Source organism: Paramisgurnus dabryanus, chromosome 19 (genome assembly GCF_030506205.2).
Source record: "Paramisgurnus dabryanus chromosome 19, PD_genome_1.1, whole genome shotgun sequence".
Classification (NCBI taxonomy): Eukaryota; Metazoa; Chordata; class Actinopteri; order Cypriniformes; family Cobitidae; genus Paramisgurnus; species Paramisgurnus dabryanus.
The window spans coordinates 20,527,125-20,550,178 of record NC_133355.1 but is presented as its reverse complement, the minus strand read 5'-3'; the positions used below and the strand labels follow the sequence as shown (position 1 = coordinate 20,550,178).

General features: G+C 37.6%; 2 protein-coding genes across 3 annotated transcripts; one reads left to right on the top strand and one right to left on the bottom strand.

Annotated features, from left to right (window-relative positions):
- The first annotated feature begins 315 nt into the window (after nucleotides 1-315).
- On the top strand, nucleotides 316-6,368 carry ccn4a (cellular communication network factor 4a). The gene is made up of 5 exons (XM_065292468.2): nucleotides 316-457; nucleotides 2,854-3,145; nucleotides 3,423-3,677; nucleotides 5,350-5,543; nucleotides 5,646-6,368. Exons 1-5 carry the CDS (start codon nucleotides 410-412, stop codon nucleotides 5,943-5,945), a joined length of 1,089 nt encoding a protein of 362 aa, XP_065148540.1. The 5' UTR covers nucleotides 316-409; the 3' UTR covers nucleotides 5,946-6,368.
- A 2,672-nt stretch (nucleotides 6,369-9,040) lies between these two features.
- Nucleotides 9,041-21,383, bottom strand: ndrg1a (N-myc downstream regulated 1a). Of its 2 annotated transcripts, XM_065292466.1 has the most exons (16): nucleotides 21,231-21,383; nucleotides 17,490-17,561; nucleotides 17,373-17,408; nucleotides 14,659-14,764; nucleotides 14,446-14,566; nucleotides 14,300-14,362; nucleotides 14,158-14,218; nucleotides 13,946-14,032; nucleotides 13,802-13,858; nucleotides 13,010-13,113; nucleotides 12,864-12,926; nucleotides 12,690-12,741; nucleotides 12,548-12,595; nucleotides 12,147-12,182; nucleotides 11,386-11,437; nucleotides 9,041-10,456 (listed from the first exon to the last, which is right to left on the bottom strand). In XM_065292466.1, the coding sequence occupies exons 2-16, from the start codon at nucleotides 17,541-17,543 to the stop codon at nucleotides 10,218-10,220; spliced, it is 1,179 nt and encodes a 392-aa protein (XP_065148538.1). In that variant the 5' UTR covers nucleotides 17,544-17,561; nucleotides 21,231-21,383; the 3' UTR covers nucleotides 9,041-10,217. The 2 variants fall into 2 exon arrangements, with proteins under 2 accessions (XP_065148538.1, XP_065148539.1); XM_065292467.2 differs by lacking the exons at nucleotides 17,373-17,408; nucleotides 17,490-17,561; nucleotides 21,231-21,383 and adding an exon at nucleotides 15,383-15,865.
- Between the last annotated feature and the right edge of the window lie 1,671 nt (nucleotides 21,384-23,054).

Below are 23,054 nucleotides of genomic sequence, written 5' to 3'. Positions count from 1 at the left end.
CCTCCTTTTCATCATTTTGTGGCAGAAAAACAAGTTAGTTTTGGCTAATGTACAAAGAACGCGTCTGCTTAGAACACATAGACTTCATGAAACGCTGCGCAGGCTGATCGACGTATGACATCACAATACCGCGAGAGCGAATCAAAAACCTCTGCATTACTTTGGAATGCCTCTCGCGGTATTTTGATATCATACGTTTATCAGTCTGCGCAGCGCCCCTTAAGGTAGAACACACCTCTTGACACCGCGGTGTGACGTCATGATAAAACTTTTAAGACCACCGCAGCAGAGCCCGTGTGTGTTGTGTGACTGTCATTTAACTGCAATGAATGGACCCTGCTTGCGTATAGACGATTTTTAAATCATTGTCAGGTTCTGGATTCAATGTATTTATCGCTCGGAATCAGTGATGGTTTGGCTCCTGATGTGGGTTCTATTAGTTACCGGCGTACCTCAGGTAAAAACTAAATATTTCGTTTTTATTAGTCACATTGCGTATCATTGCGAAATTACCACACTCGTAGTACCACACATTTTATTCTTTGTGATTTAAAAAACACTTTTAGGCCTAAAAATTTATTTACTTAGTAATAAACTCACACATTAAAACTCATACAAACAAGAATGGACGAAATACATGTAAACAAATATGTAACAGTTACAAGAAAGAAGAGTTGATTGCTAAAAAAGTAATAGCACATTTGCACAGTTTATTTACTTGACAGTTATATTAACGCCACAACAACGTGTATGTAATAAAACTGTATCTTGTACTGAAATATATAAGGGCTAATGAAGACATATTTGCATTCTCTTTAGCATAGACTGGACCGCCTGCAATGTACACATGAATAGCACTGATTTAATCGTTTATTGAATAGGCTAATTTAGACTTTTTAAAGACTTGTCTTGAACAGCTTTTAGTATCTGTGACTTCATCTTCCACATTATTTTCCTTCTAATGTATTAGAATATAAATGTTAACAGTATAATTAGTAATATTAGACATTTTTAAGTAATGACGTCATGCTTTTAAGGAATCCTTGACGTCACATTATGTGATATCTGATAGAATACCGCCGCCATGTGGGCTTCCTTTACACTAAAGGCTCCTGGTATAACTGATAATGCACAGATAGTATTTAAGATATCTCTATCTATCTATCTATCTATCTATCTATCTATCTATCTATCTATCTATCTATCTATCTATCTATCTATCTATCTATCTATCTCTATTTGAATGAGACAAGAGGGACAGGTGTGGAGGACCCTGTATTTTCTGTATTATTCACGGGGCAATAGCCACAAATAAACATGTGGCACACGTAAAGCCAGCAGTTTTAAGGGGGTGTTGGTTTTGTGGGAAAGAGGAGGATTTAGAGCTCTTGTTTCTTAGATGTAAGAGATTGGAAGGCCTTTTTGGTTTTGTGAGGAATCTATTCAAAGCATTTAATGAATTTTTTTTCAGAATTTTTTTATAGGAGTAAAGAATCAATTTTCGAAAACAGAAAGATGTGTTTGTTGAACTACTTGTTGGAAACTGCAAAACTGGCAATTTGGAAGACCAGAGAAAATTAAGGTTTACTTTTTTATAGTACTGATGCTGAAATTATGTTTAAGAGATTGGTAGTTAGTAGATTGAAAGATTAAAGGTAGAGTTTGCATATTATAGCCTTGTTAAAAATTAGATGGGTTCTAGCAAGTTGATGAAATTTATGTGTTGTTGATGAAGGACAGCTGTTTTGGAATTTTTTTAATCAAATTGAATGTGAATTGTTGATGTTTTAAAAATGTTGTAAGGTGTTTTGTTCAAAATAAGGCAACATGGCAATGATAAAACCCTTTGTGATCTGTCTCCCCTGAGGGGGTGTTTATCCTTAATTATGTATGGTTTACTTTCTCATCTTTCATATTGGCTGCTAATTTTAACCCAGGCTATACAGGGTGAAAGGTTAAAGAGCCCTAGCTGTAATTCATCAGTGTTAATGCTGCATCAGGAACATTACAGAAGTCTGTTGCCATACCAGTCCATCATATCTTGTTACAGAATACCAGATGCAGCTTATGTGAAGAGGATGCCTGCCATTAAACAAATCTATTAGGGACAAATCATGAAAATATAACTTTTTTCATGTTTAAGTGCTATAATTGGGTGCCCAGGGCTTCTATCAACTTAGAAAATGTGTTAAAGAACAACCCAGTAACTTAGTTTTGGTAAACCATTCTATGAAAGAATGTGAAAAAATTGAAATCTGGCACCTTTTGTGATGTCAGAAAGTGATAATACCGCCCCTTAATCTGCACTATCCAATCACGGCACTGCCATTCATTGCAGAGATCAGCTCATTTGCAATTAAAAGGACACCCCCAAAAACTACAAATTTTTGCTCACATCTACAAAGTGCCAATTTTAACATGCTAATGCTGATATTTTGAGCTAAAACTTCACATAAGTAATCTGGGGACACCAAAGATTTATTTCACATCTTTAAAAAGTCTTGTAAAATGTCCCCATTATTTACTGTACAGCCATTTGATGTTTATTTAGAGAATATAACCTATTTATTATATTACATGCATATTAATTAATATTACACATAACGAACTGCAATAAATTTCCCATTCCATGTGAATCATGTTTACTACATTAATTACCTCCCTTTACTACCTCGGTTTCCTGTGTATTTTATCCGGTCAATAACTGCACTAACTAACTGCAGTATTATGTCACTTTTACCAATCAAGGTAAGGCAAGGCTTGTAAACTAATCTTTTTTTTTGTGTGTGCTTGGTCTGTACCTTTGTATGTACATTTACAGTTGTTTTACTGCCTCTGTCTTGTGTCTTACAGATTCATTGGGCTTTTGCACAGGATTCCTCTAATATGGTGTACAACCCGGAGCCTGACGCACTGGAGCCCTATAACCGCACCCAGTACTGCCATTGGCCCTGTAAATGCCCCAAAACTCCCCCCACCTGTCCACCAGGTGTTAGCTTGATCGTGGACGGCTGTGAATGCTGCAGAGCTTGTGCCAAACAGTGGGGGGAGATTTGCAATGAGAAAGACAACTGTGACCATCATCGTGGTCTCTATTGTGATTACAGTGCTGACAAGCCGAGGTACGAAAAAGGAGTTTGTGCATGTAAGTGTTTTTATACTAACACAAACCCTCTAACACAGTCTAATAAATAACATTGCTCTGCTATTAGATTAGATTAAATACTAACAGGTTGGATTAAAATGGTTAAACGTAGCTAAAGCATGCCCGAAAAAGACACTTTGTCATTCTTTCTTTGCGATCATTCTATATTAATAACTACTGATGAACAGTATAGATAATAGTAAATATGGATTTGATGCAGTTATTGACAAGTTCTATAAAAATCAATGAATCCAATTTTACTTTTGTCACTATTCAGTTCTGTCAGGCACAGGCTGCGAGCACAATGGTGTAATCTATCGCAATGGCCAGAGCTTCCAGCCCAATTGCAAATACCAGTGTCTCTGTATAAATGGAGCGATTGGCTGCATCTCACTGTGTAATGAGTCTCAGCCTCCCAGAGTGTGGTGTCAGAACCCAAAGCAGGTTAAAATCCCTGGCCGTTGCTGTGAACTGTGGATCTGTGATAAGTCCAGGAGGGGGCGCAAGACTGCACCACGACACACAATGGCTGGTACGCTCAATGGCTTCTGATATTGATGCTAAATGCAATTTTTTATTCTATGCAACAAAGCTTTTGTGGCCTTTAGCCTCCTTGTTAGAGCATCTGACTCGCTCAGGGCGAGTGCATGTACATTAGGACTGGTAACGTTTCTCTTAATATTTTATTTTAACAGTTACAAGTAATAGCTTAATACCCTTAATAATGTAAAGAACATTCTGTAAAAATATAACCTTGATATCTTTAATGCAACATGATCTCATGGAAAGTCGTGTTATAGTCACAAGAAATTTGATTCATTCATGGCACAAAATTCAGGTTTTTTCATGGCTTGAACAGAATTGTCTTTTTTGTGTCACTTACACAAATTTAATAAATAGTTTTTCGTGTCTGCCCCTATTTTTAAATCATTGTCACTCGGGGTTGGGGTTAGATTTGGGGTTTGGATGTACTTTTATGTATTTGTTTCTACATGTTTTTCTTCTGCCTTTAAAACTATTCTAGCCTGGAGTTGGGATGTCTAAAATTGTAACAAAAAGTGATTCTAACCCCAACCCCAAGTGACAATTGTAAGAAAATAGAAAAATACAATGAGAAAACAATACATAAAATTAAATGAAAAAGGAATTCGTGCAACGGACATAAAAAATGATTTATAGAAATTTGTGCGAGTGACACGTAAAAAGATTTGTGCTCAAGGCATGAAAAAAGCTGAATTTTAAATAAATTAATCAAAATTTTTTGTGACTATAACATGACTTTCCATGAGATCAGTCTGTTTTTAATATTTACTGAGTAAGGTCATGCCAAACTTTGATGTCAAACTTTGATGCTTCTAATCTCATAATAAAACCAGGTTACATATTGGCAATTAACAAAATCTTAAAAGGTCACAGTTATAACTATGGTAAATATAATATTTGTCATTTTTATTACCTAGCTTTAAATTGCTCTACATTGTAAAAATGATTTGTTGTTTCAACTTGATAAAGTAATGGCGAGTTCAGACTGCACGATTTTAGCCCCGAATTTTAATATAACATCGGCCGTGCCCTACCTTGTCTCCTTGTCACTTCTCGCGTGCGTTTGGTTGTGAGAGTTTGCAGACTGGGACAAATTTGTCTGTGATTCTTCCTATGGTAAAGTCATGCAGTGTGAGCAGCGACTGAACGCTTCTCCAAATAGTTATGCAGTGAAAAGATCTGACCCGGGCCGGCTACTTTGAAAATTGTCTGAGCTCCGCATTACCTGATTGCCTTAAAAATGTGAGTTTATTTAACTTAAAAATATTAGTAACCTCAAAACGGTGTGTTAAGTTGTGTCAACTAATATTTTTAAGTTTAATTAACTTCAAATTTTAAGGCAACCAGGTAGGCTAATTAACTTTTTTAAGTTGAATCAACTCTATAACAATGTATGCATCAAAGTTTCTATCAAATGACCAAAAACTGGCACAGTGTGGCAGTGTTGACTGTAGGTGCAAATTGAAGGAGTGTAGGATAAGTAAACAGAAGTTTAAATTAACCCCTTCAGACCCTGCATCCACTGGAATGGACATGGCGTTTTGTGTTTCAAACCAACAAAAATGCTGATCAACCAATCAAAATAAGGCACACCTGAAGGGGTTAAAGACATAAGAAACTACGTTCTCACAAAAAACCCCACTAACTGTCATTTCCGATAGCCCTTTCAAGTGGAAAAGGTGACTTGCATAAAAACTGTGTGATCCAGTCCAACTCCTGGAGTCCCTGCTCAAAGACCTGCGGCCGTGGACTGTCTACACGCATTACTAACAAAAACAAGCAGTGTCAGATTGTGAAAGAAAGCAGACTATGTAACATTCGGCCTTGTGAAGTGGACATCACAAAGCACATCAAGGTAAGCAGTGATTTTGTGCCCTTGCATGCGGAAAAATGTACAGAACAAACAAAGCATGTGTAATATAAAGGCTATTTTTGGTCATAACTATTTCTCCACAAGCCTGGAAAGAAGTGCTTGAACATCTACAAGGAAGAGCATCCACACAACTTCACCATCTCAGGCTGTACCAGTACAAAGTCTTACCAGCCCAAATACTGTGGAGTCTGTACGGATGAACGCTGCTGCATCCCCTATAAATCTAAGACTGTGGAGGTTGAGTTTCATTGCCCTAACAGAACTGGTTTTACCTGGCACGTCATGTGGATTAATGCCTGCTTTTGCAACCTGAGCTGCAGGAACCCTAATGACATTTTCACAGACCTAGAAGAGTACTATGACAAGCGTGAGATTGTGAACTGAAAGAGAGGCACATCATATTTATTTGACAAACATGGATAAGGTCATGTCAATACTTCAATAGTGAATCTATTTTTAACAGATATAGAAAGGAGACTGTTCATCTGGGGGGCTTATTGTACTTATTGTCCATTTACCATTAAAGGGCACATATTATGCAAAATCCACTTTTACAAGCATAATAAATGTGTGTTGGTAGTGTCTAACACCCCGATCCATCCTTAATCTCGAACGCGGAAGTAAGTGATGTGACTTATTTCGTTTCCGGTATGTGATTTCCGGTTCAATTGCCAGCCGGTAGAAAACAGTGTAGTGGGAGCATGCATAAAACATGATTTAAACAGTTATTATTTACTACACCTGCCATGTATGAACCAGTGTGAGGATGATATTAAAGGAGTAGTCCACTTTAAAGATGGGGTCCATTGACTTTTTACAGTAGGAAAAAAAATGGTAATACTATGGTAAGTCAATGGGCCCCATCTATAAAGTGGACTATTCCTTTAAGAAGTGGCTTGATATATGAAGATATATTCAATCATTTCATGTTGTTGATCAGAGGTGATGGGGTCTTCAATGAGCAAATATAAAAGCACAGAGACATACCAGTTTTAAAGTATTTGCTTTTTCATTTTAAACATAACAAAAGTACACGCAAACACATTACGAACTATTATAAACCGTAACTAAGCAGATTATGTCGTATATATTCTGTACTAATCTCATTTTTGTAATAATATATAGTAGCAGAATAAATAAATCAGCTAAATCAGCATATTTTTATCAGCATAATATTAGTTGTTTTTAAACAATTATTGTATTTATGTCAGTCTTTCTGGATTTCATAATAAACATTAAACAGCCAGTCAAAAAGGCACACTCGTGTCCTTCGCAATAGACTACCATTAGCTTTAGTGGCTTACCGGAAGTCATAAACAAGAAAGCTCAAAGATGGCGCCGCCCACATTTACATCAAGAAACAGGTGGAAAAGGAAAAAAATCCAGCAGTGTTATTAAGCCCGGGATAAACTACACGATTTTTGACTGTCCCATATGAAAGATTGCCATTGTGAAATAATCAGCGCGATTTTTGTGATCGTTGCACTTCATCGGTGGTCTAATAAGAGAGGTTCAAAGATGGCCGTTTTCCCAGTCTTGCGTCCAAATATAGCTTATAATAGTTTTCTGACAGTGTCAGAAATTCAGCATGATCAACTCACAGCGTGTTTGCTGCAACGACCTACGTGCTAATGCTGCGTCCTAAACCGCCTACTTTATACTATATAATACGCGAAATGCAGTAGGCGAGGCGAGTAGTATGTCCGAATACATAGTATTCGAAAAACAGTATGCGAAAAGTACCCGGATGACCTACTACTTTTTAGATTTTGCAGTGTGCATACGATGGACACTTCACTATCCCATGATGCCCTGGCAGAGGAGTTATCCAACGAAGAAGAAGAGGCATGCGGCAGTTTTCGCACTGGAATGACATGACGACGACGTATGTCACGTGATGTAGCAACATGGCGGATGTAGTACGTCCGAATCTTATTCATACTACCCGGATTCATACTATACAGTACCTACTGTTTTAATGGCAAGTAAGTAGGTACTTCATCTTATGGTGCGTTCCAGGCAGGTTTTTAAACCCATGAGTTACGACTTCAAAACCACGACTCACGACCCTATGCGTTCCAGGCAGCCTGTAACTCGTGTTTTTACAACCTTCTACCGGTGAAAGTGCTCTGGAACGGCAGTCAAACCCGTGACTTCCCACCCGTGAACTCGTACTAGATCGATGTACTCCCAGTTCAAAGTCGTGAGTCGTGGTTTTGAAGTCGTGAGTTACGGGTTACAGGTTGCCTGGAACGCAGCATTATTCAGTACCTACTATACAGTATGCGGTTTCGGACGCAGCCATAGACTGTAAAAAAAGATGGACGATGCGACGTCGCCTCCCACCATTGTAATGAATTGAAGCCAAAAAAAGTCAGACCACGGTCGCCGCCATGTTCCGTAAAAATTTCAGTTTGGAGCCAAGGCATGCGCAGAAGGAATCGTCCGCGAAGCCAGAGGCGGAGCCGCGGTATCAAACTTCCGCCCAAACGCTTGCGCGACCAATTCAACCACGCCAATCATAACAACACCCCCTGTTTTAATAGCATCAAATTACAAGTTAAAATGAAACTTACCACAACAATGAACACTTGAACATATATCAGTGTGATAACAACTACTTGAAAGGACCAAAACCATCTTTCAGAAACTTTTATTGGAAGTGTAAATAATTTTTTTATTTATAGCAGAGTCCCATTCGTTTGAATGGAAAGGGTGGGGTATATGACTTGTACTGCATCCAGCCACCAGGGGGCGATCAAAGAGCAAGGCTTCACTTTTCAAGGCTTATGAGGCACACCCGCCTACGTACTGGTATTTGTTTACCACTAGCGCCTGCTGGTGACGTTTCGCTAACGTGTGACGCAGCCATCAAAGCCTCCGTGTCGTCATCGTACAGTCTACATGCTTGTCATACCCAAGGTTAAACGCAGTGTGCTAAGGTAATAATCTTATAGGAGTGCAAAAATCCTGCATTGTATTCCGGGCTTTTTTTTCTTTGTTAATGTGACATCACACTGATAAAGCCCCACCAATTGGACATGCTATAACAAATGATCTGTGGGGTATTTTAAGATGAAACTTGACAGACACATTCTAGGCACACATTAGATATACATTACATCTTGTAAAAATTGGCATAATATGTGCCCTTTAAATTTGCTAACTCATTTTTCTCCTAAGATAAATATAAAAAAAGACAATGTCCCTTTGACAACTAAACTGTTTTTATGTTTAAGGATACTCAAGAAGGATTTAAGTAATAGATATGTAAAGTGTTAGTTGTTCTTTTTTGTATCTACAAGCTTAACTTATGTAATATAAAGATGAAAATTGTATTCTGCTATATACTGATGTCATTAGATGCTTTTCCATAGAAAATAACATTTATAAAACACTGTAAATATAAGAATTATAATGCATTTGGTAAATCTGGTAGAATGGCACTGAGCCAATGAAATAAACCGAAACCAAGAAAGTAGAGTAACCAGCTTTAATTTTTTCCCCTTTTTAAAATAAATACAAACTGTTATTCAGTTAAAAATGCAGTGCATTTGGTTTGTTGTACACATTTTTACAAAGCAAGACTTACAGAGCATGTAAGCATTTGTTTTAGTGTGCGTGGAAGAGCATGTGAGTTATTTCAATTTACGTTCTCCATCCGAACAATCCTTTGCTTTATTCTTTCAAAGCCTTGAGGAAAAAAGCATCGAGTCCAAGTACAGGAATCCATGGCACATTTGTTCTGTTGTGCTTGATTGCATAGAAATCATTGTTGTTATAAACAAACCACAACAAAAATCATCTTTCCTGCACAGCCGTTGCATTCTAATATCCTTGTCTACAGATTGGTTTTGTTGAATTTAAACTAATACGATTATTTTTCTTCACTTTTTTTGGTTTACCTTTGGTTTAAAAAAAATCATAATTAAAAAGAAAAAAAAAAATCACTTTTAAGAGCATCAATCACTAAGCTACAAATATATAACCCTGGACACCCTCAAATAGGACAATGCAAAATATAATCTTATAAGATATAATACTATAGTTTAAATAGTGTAGCATCATAAAATGCACCTTCTCTATGCTGTGGTCAACCTATTCCTAGTCCATTCATTGAGGTCCATTTCAACATATACAGAAAATGAATTATGCATGGTAAAAAGTTCAATATTATTAGGAGCCATTCACAATCATTTAATGAGTGAAACTACAGTCAAATAAATGAGAGTGTTATAAAAGAAAATAAACTGCAGACTAAAGATCAACATAAATTTACAAACATGTGCCCTTTTCCAGTGCCCAGCTTATTTTGATGTCGCCCATCACAATGTCTCTGTGCTGCATTGCCTCTAACAACACCAAAACAGCTGTTACGTAGGGTGCGAAACAAAACGAAAAATAATTCAATATCCAGTCCTTCTTCCATTCTACCTGCTCTTTCATCGGTGTTTCCCCAGGAAATGATATCCTAAAAACAAGACACTTTGGCAAAAATGCTTTCTGATTAATAAAAACGGAGTTTAGGGCCCTGAAGGAAACACCCGAGCCGGTGGCTTGCATTCCTGTTGCGTGTCTAGTTAGTGGCAGCGCAGCACAGTCAGAACAGAGTAGTTAACGCATGCATGATAACAGACCAGAAACATGGTCGCTGGTCTAACAGGACACTTCCGTGGACTTTGGGCCCTGGTCCACAGAACTGTCCATGTTGTCGGTGTGAGAGCGTCCGCGTTGGTTGTCGGAAGTGTGGCCTCGACTGCGGCCCTCGTTGGTGTGGGAGCGACTGCGGTTGCCTTCGTTGGTGTGCGACCTGCTGCGGCTGCCTTCGAACGAGGTGACGCTCGACCCGGATGCCGTGCGCGAACGGACTAGGCGGGTCATGCTGGCGGCAGGCACTGAAAAACAGTGAAAATTTCTAGTTTGTTTATCATGAAGGCTTTGAGTGAGAGAATAAGATCAAATAAACACTATTTTAATACAATGTGTAAAACATATGAATTCAAAGTTCCCCAAATGAGTTGGTCAATTAAAAAAAAAAAAATCAAGGCTTTGAATTTCAAAAACTTGACAGTTTAGCATCAAAAAATGGGGCTGTGTCTGAAATATAGCTTCCCATATCCTTAAATAGTGCACTATTTGAGGGAACTTTAATTTTTAGGGGTGTCAGAAATTATAGTGGACATTATTGAGTGCACTCAATCATCCCACAATGCACCGCAATAATGAGTGTACAACCAAATGTACACTTAAAAGCTAGCCGCTACTCTTTCAAATGGCTCGTGCCAAATAATTCTCGCATCATGGCGCTCAAACTGCAGCGCTTTCGGCGAGCTCAAGTGTACGAATAGGCTTTATGCCCAGCTGCACTATTTCCTGGACTTCACCCAGCTCCTTGTTTCCTGTCTGCCATTATTGGACAAACTGATTAATCCAGGTGTGCCTGACCTCAGTGGTCACAACAACAATAATCAGACACACCTGGATTAATCAGTTTGTCCAATAATGGCAGACAGGAAACAAGGAGCTGGCTGAAGTTCAGGAAGTAGTGCAGCTGGGCATAAAGCCTATTCCCTCAAGTGAACTAAATAACTGGACTAATGTAGAGAATATTGTATAGGGGGGCATTTTCGGACACTAGGTCTTGTTGAGCAAGTCAAGTTGTAGGCCTAATTTTAATCCCACCACTTGAGGGCAGCACAGCTCAGTGATGCTGTTATGTACCAACTACTAACTTGTACATTGTGGTTTGGCAAATCTTTTATGGGTATTGTTCATAAATGCATAAATCAAAGAAAGCCTGTAGTGAGCATAATGTCATACTTACTGTAACCCATGCCCTGGATGAAGTACTTGAAGGCCTCTGTGAGCTTTGCAGGCTAGAAAAACAACATCATCGGATTATATGAAGAAATGTAGCTCTAACTTTTATCATGTGGAAGTGCAAAACAGATTTTCTCCATGTACGTCATGAAACAGGACTATAACAGCCGGTAGTAGCAGGTGGTAAACTGGGTATTAGAACAAAGTACTGTGTGCCAACACTGACTGTAATTAGATTATCTCGCACTTCATCCCTAACCATTATCCTGTGCCTCTCTTTCAAATGTGTAAATAAATCTAGTAGTCAACAACCCTATTCGCACGGGATTAGTATTACCTGGTGACCTCTAGTCATTTTGTGATAATTGCAGAGGTTGTCTGTGATCTTAATCCAGTGCAAAACGGCCATGCTGTAATTTGTAAAGTAAAAATGTCCCTCGCAAATGACCTACCACATTTTTCCGAACACAGAGGTCATGTGATAATATTAGTCTATTTCTGTAATTTGGCCAGGATTTGGTGGGGTCGTATTTCAAGGTGTTTGTGCCGGTTAAGGGATTTGTTATACATTTCTGCTTTATTTAGTCTCTCATCGTCCATGTTTCATGATTATTATTCATAATGTGCATAACTATATTTAAATGAGATGCTGCGCTTATCCTGTGCGAATGCACCCAGATATTGGGGGGGGGGGGTTTCTAAAGTACACAAGATAATACTAATCCTGTGCAAATAGGGCTATAAACACAGTCACACAATACACACCTGGTCGACCTGGGGCAAGCCTCCACAGTCTGCCATCTGAGAAAAGATGCATAAAACAGTAAATTACCATACATTGAAAACACGCAAATGCGTCACTGCTTGCTTCTCATTTTGTTTCTGTCATTCACACAGGTGTGTGAAACATTAAGCGCTCCATTAACTGCACTGGTCTGAGCCCTTATCAGTGACAAATCGGACATAAAAACACCATAAACCTGAATTTCTGAGGGCTGACTATGGAAAATAAGGTCAGGTGAGGTAGGCTTTAGCCCTGGAGCTCTACCCGCGTAGACCACTTTTGCACTACCTGGGTAAATTAGTGACTAGATAACGCTGAGCTATCGGAATCTTAACAGTGACCGACTTTTCCATGTGGGTCATGAATACAGGCGGCCACTCACCTTAAGCAGTGTGGTTTTTGTTGGGTCCATTTTAGTGTTGCACTCAACCTGTACAAAACATATACATATTAGACTGTTAGAAAAAACGTAGCATGATATATAGCGTGATATGGATTAACTAAATAGATTAACTTAAACATACCACTGCATCAACTGCAGGAGAACTGTCTCCAACTACCAGCAGTGCAGGAGACCTGAAAACAGAGATATCATTGTTACAGAGATGCTAATTTATTTATAATAAAATATAATAAAAAAAAAAGTTTATACACAAATAAAACACAAGTATGTTTTTTTCTGACGGTTTCAGACTTACTTTAGAGTTCTGGCGTTGACGTGGCCACCAGGCACAGGCCTCTCGATTTCTAGGTCTCGTCGGCTGTGAAGCGGATTGAATTTTGGTTAAGTTTAAAGGCGATGCTAAAACAGCATTAGTAAACTTTGTTTTCCAGGTGTACTTACCTGCTGTAGGCCTTGATGAAGAGCTGCAGGTTGAACTGGTTCATCTCATTTACGATGTGGTGACGGTATCTGCTAATAAGGTCATGGTTGTGCTGGATTTCTTCCTGGAGAAATAACACATAAACATTGTTTTTATCAAATTAAGAAATTGAAGACATTTACATTTCAAAACAATGCAGAAGAATTTAACTTTAAAATGTAAAAAATTCTAAAGAATAACTTAAATATTAAGCATTAACTCTTTCCCCGCCAGTGTTTTTTTTTTTTAAAGTTGCCAGCCAGCGCCAAAATTTTTCATGGTTTTCACAAAACTTTAATGCCTTCCAGAAAATGTTTTTAAAATATATAAACATACAATATATCAAATGAAAGAACAGACCCTCTGCTTTCAAACAACAACAAAAATTTCATCCTTCATTAGTTCTCTTTTTATTACCTCTCAAATATGGGTTGGTTTCTTTAAAAACACCCAATTTTGAGCAAAAGCCTGAGATAATTAAATTTTTGTGAAGGACTTTTGATAGAGATCAGATGCAGAGCGATCCCCAAAACATACACGGACATACTTCCAGGTTTTATGAGATGCGGAAGAGCACCACCTGGTGGATAATAGCGGTATTGTGGAAAGCCGGAAATACTTGTCATTGGCAGGGAAGAGTGTTTTCTTAATTGACGAGTTAACTTGGTAATGGCAGGGAAAGAGTTAACAAAAATTCTAATGTAAAAAAATCTAAATTTCATTTCTTTTACAGACAAAAAAACTTGTAAACAAAATCCAACATTAAACATTACCTTTCCAAACAAATGAGAGATGATCATGTCTGGCATGGCATGAGTCCAACCAGAGATCTGCAACGTGTGTGGAAAATTAGTCTATGACAGACACAAAGACTATTAAAATAAAAAGATATTATAAACTATAGGATTAGTACTCACTTTGTGTGCGGCCCAGTCCATCCAGCCTTCAGCACAAGGGTTGATGTTTATCAGAAGAAGGCCCTCCACCATGTCTGGATTGTCCAACTATAACAGTGAATAACATTTGTTAATGTCAGCTTCATTTTTTTCATAGTGAAAATATAAACCCTGCTTTGTTGAATGTAGAACACTTCATTTAAAACTTGAACCAGAAAGGATGTCAAACTCACAGCAAACTTAGTGAGGATATAAGCGCCTGCTCCCACAGCCAGACCGATCACACTCTTCAGTCTGTTGGATTAAAAACAAAAATTAAAAGGTTTGAAAATCCATCAAATCAACATATTTTCTTTAAATATGATTAAATCTTACCCAAAATGTTTAAGGATTGATGTAAGAGCCTCTGACAGCTGATCCATGGAAGGGTACTCGTACCTACGAAACAAAGTAGGATGTAATGGCATTCAACATTTACTATATAAATATCCATCTTTTCTTCAAAAGAAAGTACAGCTCACCCCATAGAGAAGGTGCTAGCGCCGTCCTGCTGCCCTGGTGCATCTACGTGGCACACAGCAAAGTGCTCCATGATCTCTGCCATATCCTCATGATTGAATAAGGAGTCAAAGCAGGTTTTGTCTACGTGGAAACACATTAAAAACACATTACAGCCTCCTATAGAAGTAGCTCTCGATGTAAATGTCTTAAACAATGTTTGAATGTATGCTTACGGTTCAGCCCAATATCATGATAGGTGAGGATGACAGGCCGGTCCCCCTTAGGTACTCCTCTCATGGTACAGTGGATTCTGCCATATGGAGTCTCCACATCATGTTCCTGTTTGCAACATGGTCAGATATTGGCTATCAGATGAACCAGCTGTAACTAGAATTAATCTCAATGGCTTACAAAACCTTTCAGTGCCTGCATTCTTTTACAATTATTATGGATGCAGTTTTAATTATTATAAATATCGGTCACACTGCATAACCATATTTCTAATGAACTAGTAATGCAAAATGCTGAAATAAAAGAAATGGTGTCCATTTACAAGATTTTGATAAAGTCCAAGGACACATTACGCACCTACCACCTCCAAAACTTGGGTTTTAAGACCTTAACAATAGCCTTGCGATTTAATGTAGCGTTTAAGTAAAAGTATGTTGCAACCAACATGAAACCTTTGAAACCGTTGGTCATATCTCCAAATGAACCACAGAGCAATAGCAAATATTTCAACACTCTATGCACTCAAAGTCGGGTCATATATCAGTTGGCTCACAGTCCATCACACGGTCTGCCTGATTTCATAATATTCAGATTCATAAAACCCCCATTATGACTGCGACCGCAATACTGACTACACTGTGAACCACTTCCAAAACAGGACAATTCAAATGCCTTCAAATTTAAAAGACTAAAATGTACAACGAGACAATGTACGCCTATACTCACAGAGACTTCAATATCAAATACTAATTCCATATCAGAGTCCTCCAGAACCATGACTCCAGGTAGTAGTTAGTAGTTGTAATGAGAGACCACTATGAAGTATGTAAGATCCGATTGGGAGTAAGCTTGTAAGTGTGTGTCAATATTCCGTGCACAGGGTTTTATACGACATAAGCCCCATGCTCCCAGCATGCTTTGCACCAGGTTCAAAACAAGTTAATTCTAGTTCGATATATCCGTAAATTGGATCAGGCTGTGTCGGATGCTTGAGGTAGCCAGCTTTAGGGCATCGGAAACTTGAGGCAAGAGAGCCAAACTAAAGTGTTATGGAAATGGCGGCAAATAATTGTGTAACGGTCATAGATTCTATAAAGGTGTATATTATATTGCATTTCTGCCAAGAGATCCTCCTAAGAGTTACACAGTGCACCTTTAACTAAAATAAAAACATTTCCAAACAAAATCACGTTTCAGTACGCTCAATTTAACATTCAAAATGAAAACGGAATAATTACTAAAACCAACAAATCATAAATCAACTCCAACTGATTAAACTTTAACTTGAACTTTAACTTTCAATTTAACTTCATTGTACAGTAGTTAATGTAACACTAGTCACTTATCACTGATAAAAAGCATCCACTGGAGTCAATGAGAAAGTCTTGGAGGGTAAAACATTAGTCAAAGGTCAACAAGCTGACAAAGCACAAACTAGTTTCAGCTGACGGTCTTCTAAGACGGTCCAAAAACACATATAACACGTAACCTTGTATACAACACAAACACATGTTGTCTCCCCACTGGCACTAATCTCTTCAAATGGGACGAGCCCTACGTGAGCTCCTCGCGCAGATGGCTGGTGTGTCCCTCAGCAGCCCACGTCACTGATCTAAGACTGAAGTCTTTTATTAAACACATGACCTGCAAACTACAGGAGTTTAATCCGTATCAGCACGAGAGGCCGTTTAGCTATGTACTTCACACTGTCTAAGTCTTGCCCGTAGGAGGCGAAGACAGACAGTGCTGATCTCATGCCAGCAAATCCAATGGCATAAAACACGTTTCAATAATTTAAAAGTCTGCTTATTTACATTACTTGAACATTTTTTGCATGTTATCATAACTTGGCCTCAGGCCCTTTACTAAGCAATATGATGTTAGTAAACATTAAAGATCTGGAGTCTCATTTATTAAACTGTGTTCGAGGGTCCTTACTAAAAGTCTATGTACGCAGAAAAGCCAAAAATATTAAGATTTATAAAACAAAGCAATGATCCCTTTATAAATCACAGATCACCTGCAATTGTGCGTACATGAATTATCCTCGGATCCCACCTTGCAAGCCATTCTCCGTAAAGTTTGTTTTTTTATATATTACAACCTTTGCGTGGGAACTGGTGTACGCAACAGGTGTACAAAAAGGTCTGGAAACGAGACCCCTGTACATTTAGCTTTGCGCTATAAGTAAATAGTGATCATTAACTGTTGTTTTTTCTGTACGTTTCAACATGATAGAAAATTGATGGATCATTAATTTGTTCACACTGGTCTAATATTGTGGTATAATTTAAAGGGCTCAGATGCAAAAGCCGCTAAACGTCACCTCCGTCAGAAATAATATGATGATATTGCTCTCGGCAAGTATTCAAATCCGTTCATCAAACGCTTTTGCTTCAAATCTGCTTAGTCCCAGACTCAGGCCATTCAGAAATACTGGTTTGTTGGTTCAATTGGTTAAATATAGTCCTCCAAGTGATAAAAATGCCCATTTACAAAAAAAAAACATGTTAAATGCACTTCGAAGGTTTTGCATCTAAGCTCTTTATTTAAATGTTATCCTATCGCCCCAAGCAGTTAGTTACTATACTTAGATTAGCAGACTCTCGTATAAATGGTCAATTTTTTGCAGATGGTGACAATATCAGATTTGGGAAAACTTTTATTTAATGGAGTATATAGTGCATGACATAAAAAAAAAAAAAGAAATGCTTGCCTTAATCTCCAGCTTTTTGACTGCCTCCCTTAGCCCCTGAAAGAAAGGAGAAAACAAAACATCTGTTTATTGCATTCTCATTGCAAGTCTTGACATATACAACCATCCTTCACATACTTGCAAATCCTTGTCTACAATCAAAGGCTTCGACTCAATCTGGATATCATCCATTTTCAATGCTGAGGACACCTAGAGGTGAGAGAAATATGACATAAACATAGTCATATAGGAGCGCTTGACATCATTTGTCATATTCTTACACTACAAAAGTATTAAATTACAGAACAAAAGAAAATCCCTAGTCTTTTTCAGTTAATGATGTTTGTTTCCTCACTTCCTCCTAATTTGTTTTGGGATGAGGATAGTGCGCATCATGGGCCGTTCATTTCAATGTTGGTGGGTATATAAATGGAACGAGGGCTTGAAAAGTCTCTTTGTCTGGCTGGGGTTTCTAAAGGTCACATGTCAGGCTTTTCCTCTCAACAGCTAACAGACAGGAAGCCACTGACACAGCCGCTTCCATGGGTCCCTGCAAACCCTCCACCCATTTCACAACAACCATTTTTAACTGTCCCACGAAAGCCTTTGCGTCTTATCATCCCCCAGGTCCAGTAAGGATTGTTCCTGAACCAAGCAGCAATGTATTTTTTGATTCACAGCGCAAATCTAGGAATCAAGCCAAGCCGTTTATCAAAAGGAACTTCTGTGGTTGTGCAGTCAATCATATTCTGAGGTTTTTATTGCAGCCCCCTACACACATTCCTGTTCTGAATCATGTGAGAAAAAGAAACTCTTTGTAAATTCCAGACAAAGTCTGATGAAAATGTTTAAAATCTGATTTTTTTTGTACAAGTCAATGAGGCAGCTGCAGACAGGCAAAGGTTTGCTGGCAAGTAGGTCATCTGCTTGTTTTTTTTTTTTAAAGCCGTGTGCCCTTATGGCCTTTCCTGATTAATCGTTTACCTAGGAGTGGCAACGAGGTACGGTCTCCGCAGGATATAAATTCAGTGTAACATAAGGACAGAGCGTGCCTTTCTCATGCCCTGGAACAGTCAACATTCAAATCACCCCAACTCACACATTAACCTCTCCAGATCAGGTTAATATCACAGTTAGCAATAATACAAAAAATTATTATACGGTTTAGATCAGGGGTGCCCAATCCTGCCCCTGGCGATCAACTGTCCTGCAGAGTTCAGGTCCATTGGAATAAAACACACCTGTCTTTAATTTTCAAGTGATCCTGAAAAAATTAAGTAGTTCCTTTAGGTGTATTTGTATTTGTAACTTTGCCGGACAGTTGAATGCCAGGAGTACGACACATCCCAAACAGGATTTCTGCGTTCTCTGGAAGTCGCGTTGGTTGACCGCATACATCATCAAGGTTTAATATTTCAGGTTGAATTTTCAGAAAAGCAACCATTACATTTCAAGGTAAGAATGAAACTACAATGATTGTATGTCTTAAAGGAATAAAACTTCTAATGTATTTTAACTGAAATGTGAGAACTTCGATGACGTATGCGGTCGTATCCAGAGAACGCACCAGAAATCCTGTTCGGGACGTGTCCGGCGGAACTTGCACGAATGGCCACCTTACATCACATCTCTGTGTTATTATTGGAACAACACATTTTGTGTTGTCCCTTTTAAAAAAAAAATCAACACATAATATTTTAAAGGAAAACACTATCGTTTTTTCATTATCTTAATATGTTCTTACCTCAACTTAGATGAATTAATACATACCAATCTTTTTTCAATGCGTGCACTTAATCTTTGTACAATGCGTCATGATTTAGCCTAGCCCAATAGGAATGAATTTACAAGACTGTTAAAGAGTGCACTCTTAGAAAGGATGTGTTAATCTTTGTGCGTTAAGCTTTAAACACATTACATGTGTAATTTTAACACATTTTGTGTTGATTTTATGTTTAAATATAACACAAGTTGTGTTAAAAGTTACACAAAATGTGTTGTTTCAATAATAACACAGTGATGGGTGAATTCTGGGACAATGCATTTAGTGTGTCATCCCACAATCAACACTAATGTGTTGTTTTTAACACATTCGTTCTAAGAGTGTGATGATGTTACTGTGTGCCAAGGTCAAAGTGCTGCAAACTAAGTGCTCTTCGGCCATATAATATAGTTCTTATTTTTTATCCGTAACAAAAAAAATATTATGTGCCACCGTACTTACTCATGTAACTACTCATGTAGCAGTCTTTAAATATGGAAAACATGGCAGTGTTTGGGAACTTCTAAATTCATCCCCGTTTGGATCCTAAGGAATGAATGGGGCTAGGCTAAATGCTAAAACATTCACGACGCGCTGTACAAAGATTAAGTGCACACATTGGAAAAAGATAGGCACCTATTAATTTGTCTAAGTTGAGGTAAGAACATAGTAAAATATTGAAAAAAGGTGGTGTTTTCCTTTAAATGTCATAACACAAAATTAACACATCCTTTCTTAGTGTGTGGGATCGGGTACCCCTAAACTTTAGATACATTGGTAACCATTACAATCCCTCATTAGAACATAAACACACATATACACATACACTTATAAATCTGACATTATATAATAAAAATGAATGGCACCAGACTCAGTATTTATGTTTATGTTTTGTTGTTATGAGAGAGTGGCGCCTCACTGCAGCTGCATACACTTCACTACAGAAGGAGGAAATATTTTGTTTCACTTCCCATGATCACTTATCTTCCTCCTTTTTGTTTAAATCTATCCTGTCAGAACTACGTTAAAGTAATTTAATAAGTCATTTATACTTAGTAAATAATAATTTTTTAACATTTATTTGTTACATCACTCCTTATTGTTGCACCTGTCTTGCATCCACAGTACAGAAGAAAATCTACCTAGAATCGCAGCAGCACAATCAAAGGCAATGCTTAGATAAGCAGAATCTAAAAAAGTAATGACTACTTCCCTTAATATTTAAAGGAATGAATTAATCTGAATTTAGTTAAATCCGGAAGCCTGAGCAAAGATCTACAGAGTGTAGACCTACACATTTGTTTTTTAATTTTAGAGGTATAGCAAATCACTGCAGGGGTCATGTCTGCTGGCGTCATACAAAATACTAAAGTCCTCCTCCTATTAGTGTTCCTGTAGTAGCTCAATTGTTAAGGCATTGAATAAGCAGCAAAACAGTCATAGGCTTGATCCCCAGGGAAGACACATACTCTTTGTGTCGTATTTCTCGGTTTATGCCTCATGCTTCCTACCTTTGTTGTGATATGTTCCTGCAGGTACGGTGTATGAGCGCGTGGTGATGTTGTCATGGCAACAAACTTTTTAATTTTTAACAGCTACAAAATACAAAATAATATACTACACGTAGGCTGCTTAATTTTAGGTTCTCTTAAGGTTAGCTTTAAGGCTGGCACCTAGATTACACTGATAAACATTAAGTATAATATGTGCATATTGTAAAGTAAAGTACTAACTTACCGGTGGTATAACTACAGTGGTGACGACAGCAATTCAAATTTGACTGCTACATTTCAATAATAACAATAATATACAAATAAATATTGCTTGTGGTCTAGCATGTTTTTTTCACAACCAATGAAGTTCGCTGCTCTTCCTTGTTGACATGTACACGTGCAAACCCACGCGTATGACAAACAAAAATACTATCGACGTTCTACTACACATTTCTAAACCATATTCAAATAACACACAAATAAGAAACTTTTGAGAAATCTGACATTACGCACGATTGTTGGGTTGAGGGTTTGATAAACACGTTACTTGATAGCTGACACGAAATATGTAATATGTGGTTTTATCAAATAAAGAAATAAATAATTAAACTTTTCATGACTTACCTGTTGATTGTCCTGAAAATAAAAACTCCGCAAAATTAACGAAAAGTTAAGCGCGTATGAACGTGACACTTCGATGTTTAAATTGAGTACGTGCTGCTCGAGACAGGATGTTGCAGGCAATTTTATAAAGATGTGTGTTTAGTCAGTCCTGCCCACTCCTCCCACTATTGGGTAACTTCAATGAGTCAAGCCTTCCTTTCACCACATTGCATTAGATTTTGTTCAAGTCTTTCTGACTTGTTAAAATCAAGTACTATATATTATAGTAGAAAAGCAGTTTAATTGGACATTTTATTCTCATGTGCCTAAGTTTAAAGATGTTTCTAAACTGGTTGCATTTAGGCATTCTACATAAATCTGTGCAACTTTGACATTCCTATGCTTTAAATTAGAATATTCTGAAAACTAGCCTATTTAAACTTTTGTATCTGTAATGCACTGTTCACATGGCACATGCCATTGTTTGTGCGTGTATGTGTGTGTGTGTACCCTCAAACCAAACAATACTGTTACTGTGGTTAGCTATTGTGAGGCCATGATAACAAGCACATCCACAATGGGCACATTGCACACAAACTGCTATTATGCCGATCAACTCTCAAGCACTATTTACAACAAACATTAGACTCTAAACTTAGTTATTCTCTGAATTCAGTTATTACTCTTTCCTTAAATCTGGGTTAAAAAAAGAAATTTTTTCAGAAATTGAAAGCTCAAAGTTATTTCTGGGCTGTTGACATTATTAGGTAGTTTGTTGATCTAAAGCCTGTCAATCATCCAGGATCTATTGTGGAAAATTACTGAGACCACTGGTAACCAGATAAACTTTATGATTTTATGATAGGCAAGTGGTAAACCCCTATCAAAGAGTAGTCGTAGGGATTATAAACTAGGTTTAAGAGAATAATAACTGATAAGAATTGTGGACTTTTACCCGGCAAGATAATATCTCTGTGTACTTTCTCATGTGATCATTTCTGCCATCAACCTACAATCTTCAATTGAATAAAATAATATTTTAACTTAATTCTTGCCATATGTTTACTAACTTGGAAAAAGCTAAATGAATTGAAGACATACACCCATAAAGATAATAATAATGTCTGTAAAGTAATCCTTTGTATTTTAAACAATAGTCAATATTCAAGGTCATGTGTGTACATTTCTCACTTTTCTGTCAGGTCAGCCAAAATCTGTGCTCTTGACATTGGCTTCTGTTCATTTCCCTGTTATTGAAATACAGAGTAGGTTTGCATTCTAAATATGTACAGTAAGATTTTGTTTGCATAACATGGATATTTCTGGATGTCTAAGAATCAGTATATAAACATTTGACTCTTTGTATCAGGCAAATAAAGAAAACAAGGAAATTCTAAACTCACAGGTCAAGGTTATTATGCTAACATCACAGACCTACCTTGTGAGTAATCAAATTGAAAATATACAGATGGGGTTACCACATTACATTATACAAGCATTACAAGACTTATTCAGCTAGGGATCATTGGACGCTGGGTTGGCATAGAGATGTTGACTGACATGAGTATAGTACATATGTTGTGTTTCAGACAAAGGGCAAGACATCCTTTGCCTTCCATTGACTCTGAAGAAGCAACATCACATTCCAGCTACCAGATAGCACAAAAATGTTAACATTGTTTTATTAGTCAAACACTGGTGATATAAGAATGTATCCCTTTATTTAATATCTAAATGTATCTAATATCCCAAACCACAGTTGAAAGCAACACTAAGGATCTGATAGGGATAGTCACAATCGGCTTAAACTGCATTAGACTGCTTCAGTGCAGATGCACAGAGTAT

Coding starts and splice junctions, on each gene's coding strand:
- ccn4a (XM_065292468.2), top strand. CDS start 410: ATGGTTTGGCTCCTGATGTGGGTTCTATTAGTTACCGGCGTACCTCAG. Junction 3,146..3,422: donor CGAAAAAGGAGTTTGTGCAT/GTAAGTGTTTTT, acceptor GTCACTATTCAG/TTCTGTCAGGCACAGGCTGC. Junction 3,678..5,349: donor ACCACGACACACAATGGCTG/GTACGCTCAATG, acceptor CATTTCCGATAG/CCCTTTCAAGTGGAAAAGGT.
- ndrg1a (XM_065292466.1), bottom strand. CDS start 17,543: ATGGATGATATCCAGATTGAGTCGAAGCCTTTGATTGTAGACAAGGAT. Junction 17,409..17,489: donor TTGTAGACAAGGATTTGCAA/GTATGTGAAGGA, acceptor CCTTTCTTTCAG/GGGCTAAGGGAGGCAGTCAA. Junction 14,219..14,299: donor TCAATCCTTAAACATTTTGG/GTAAGATTTAAT, acceptor TTAATCCAACAG/ACTGAAGAGTGTGATCGGTC.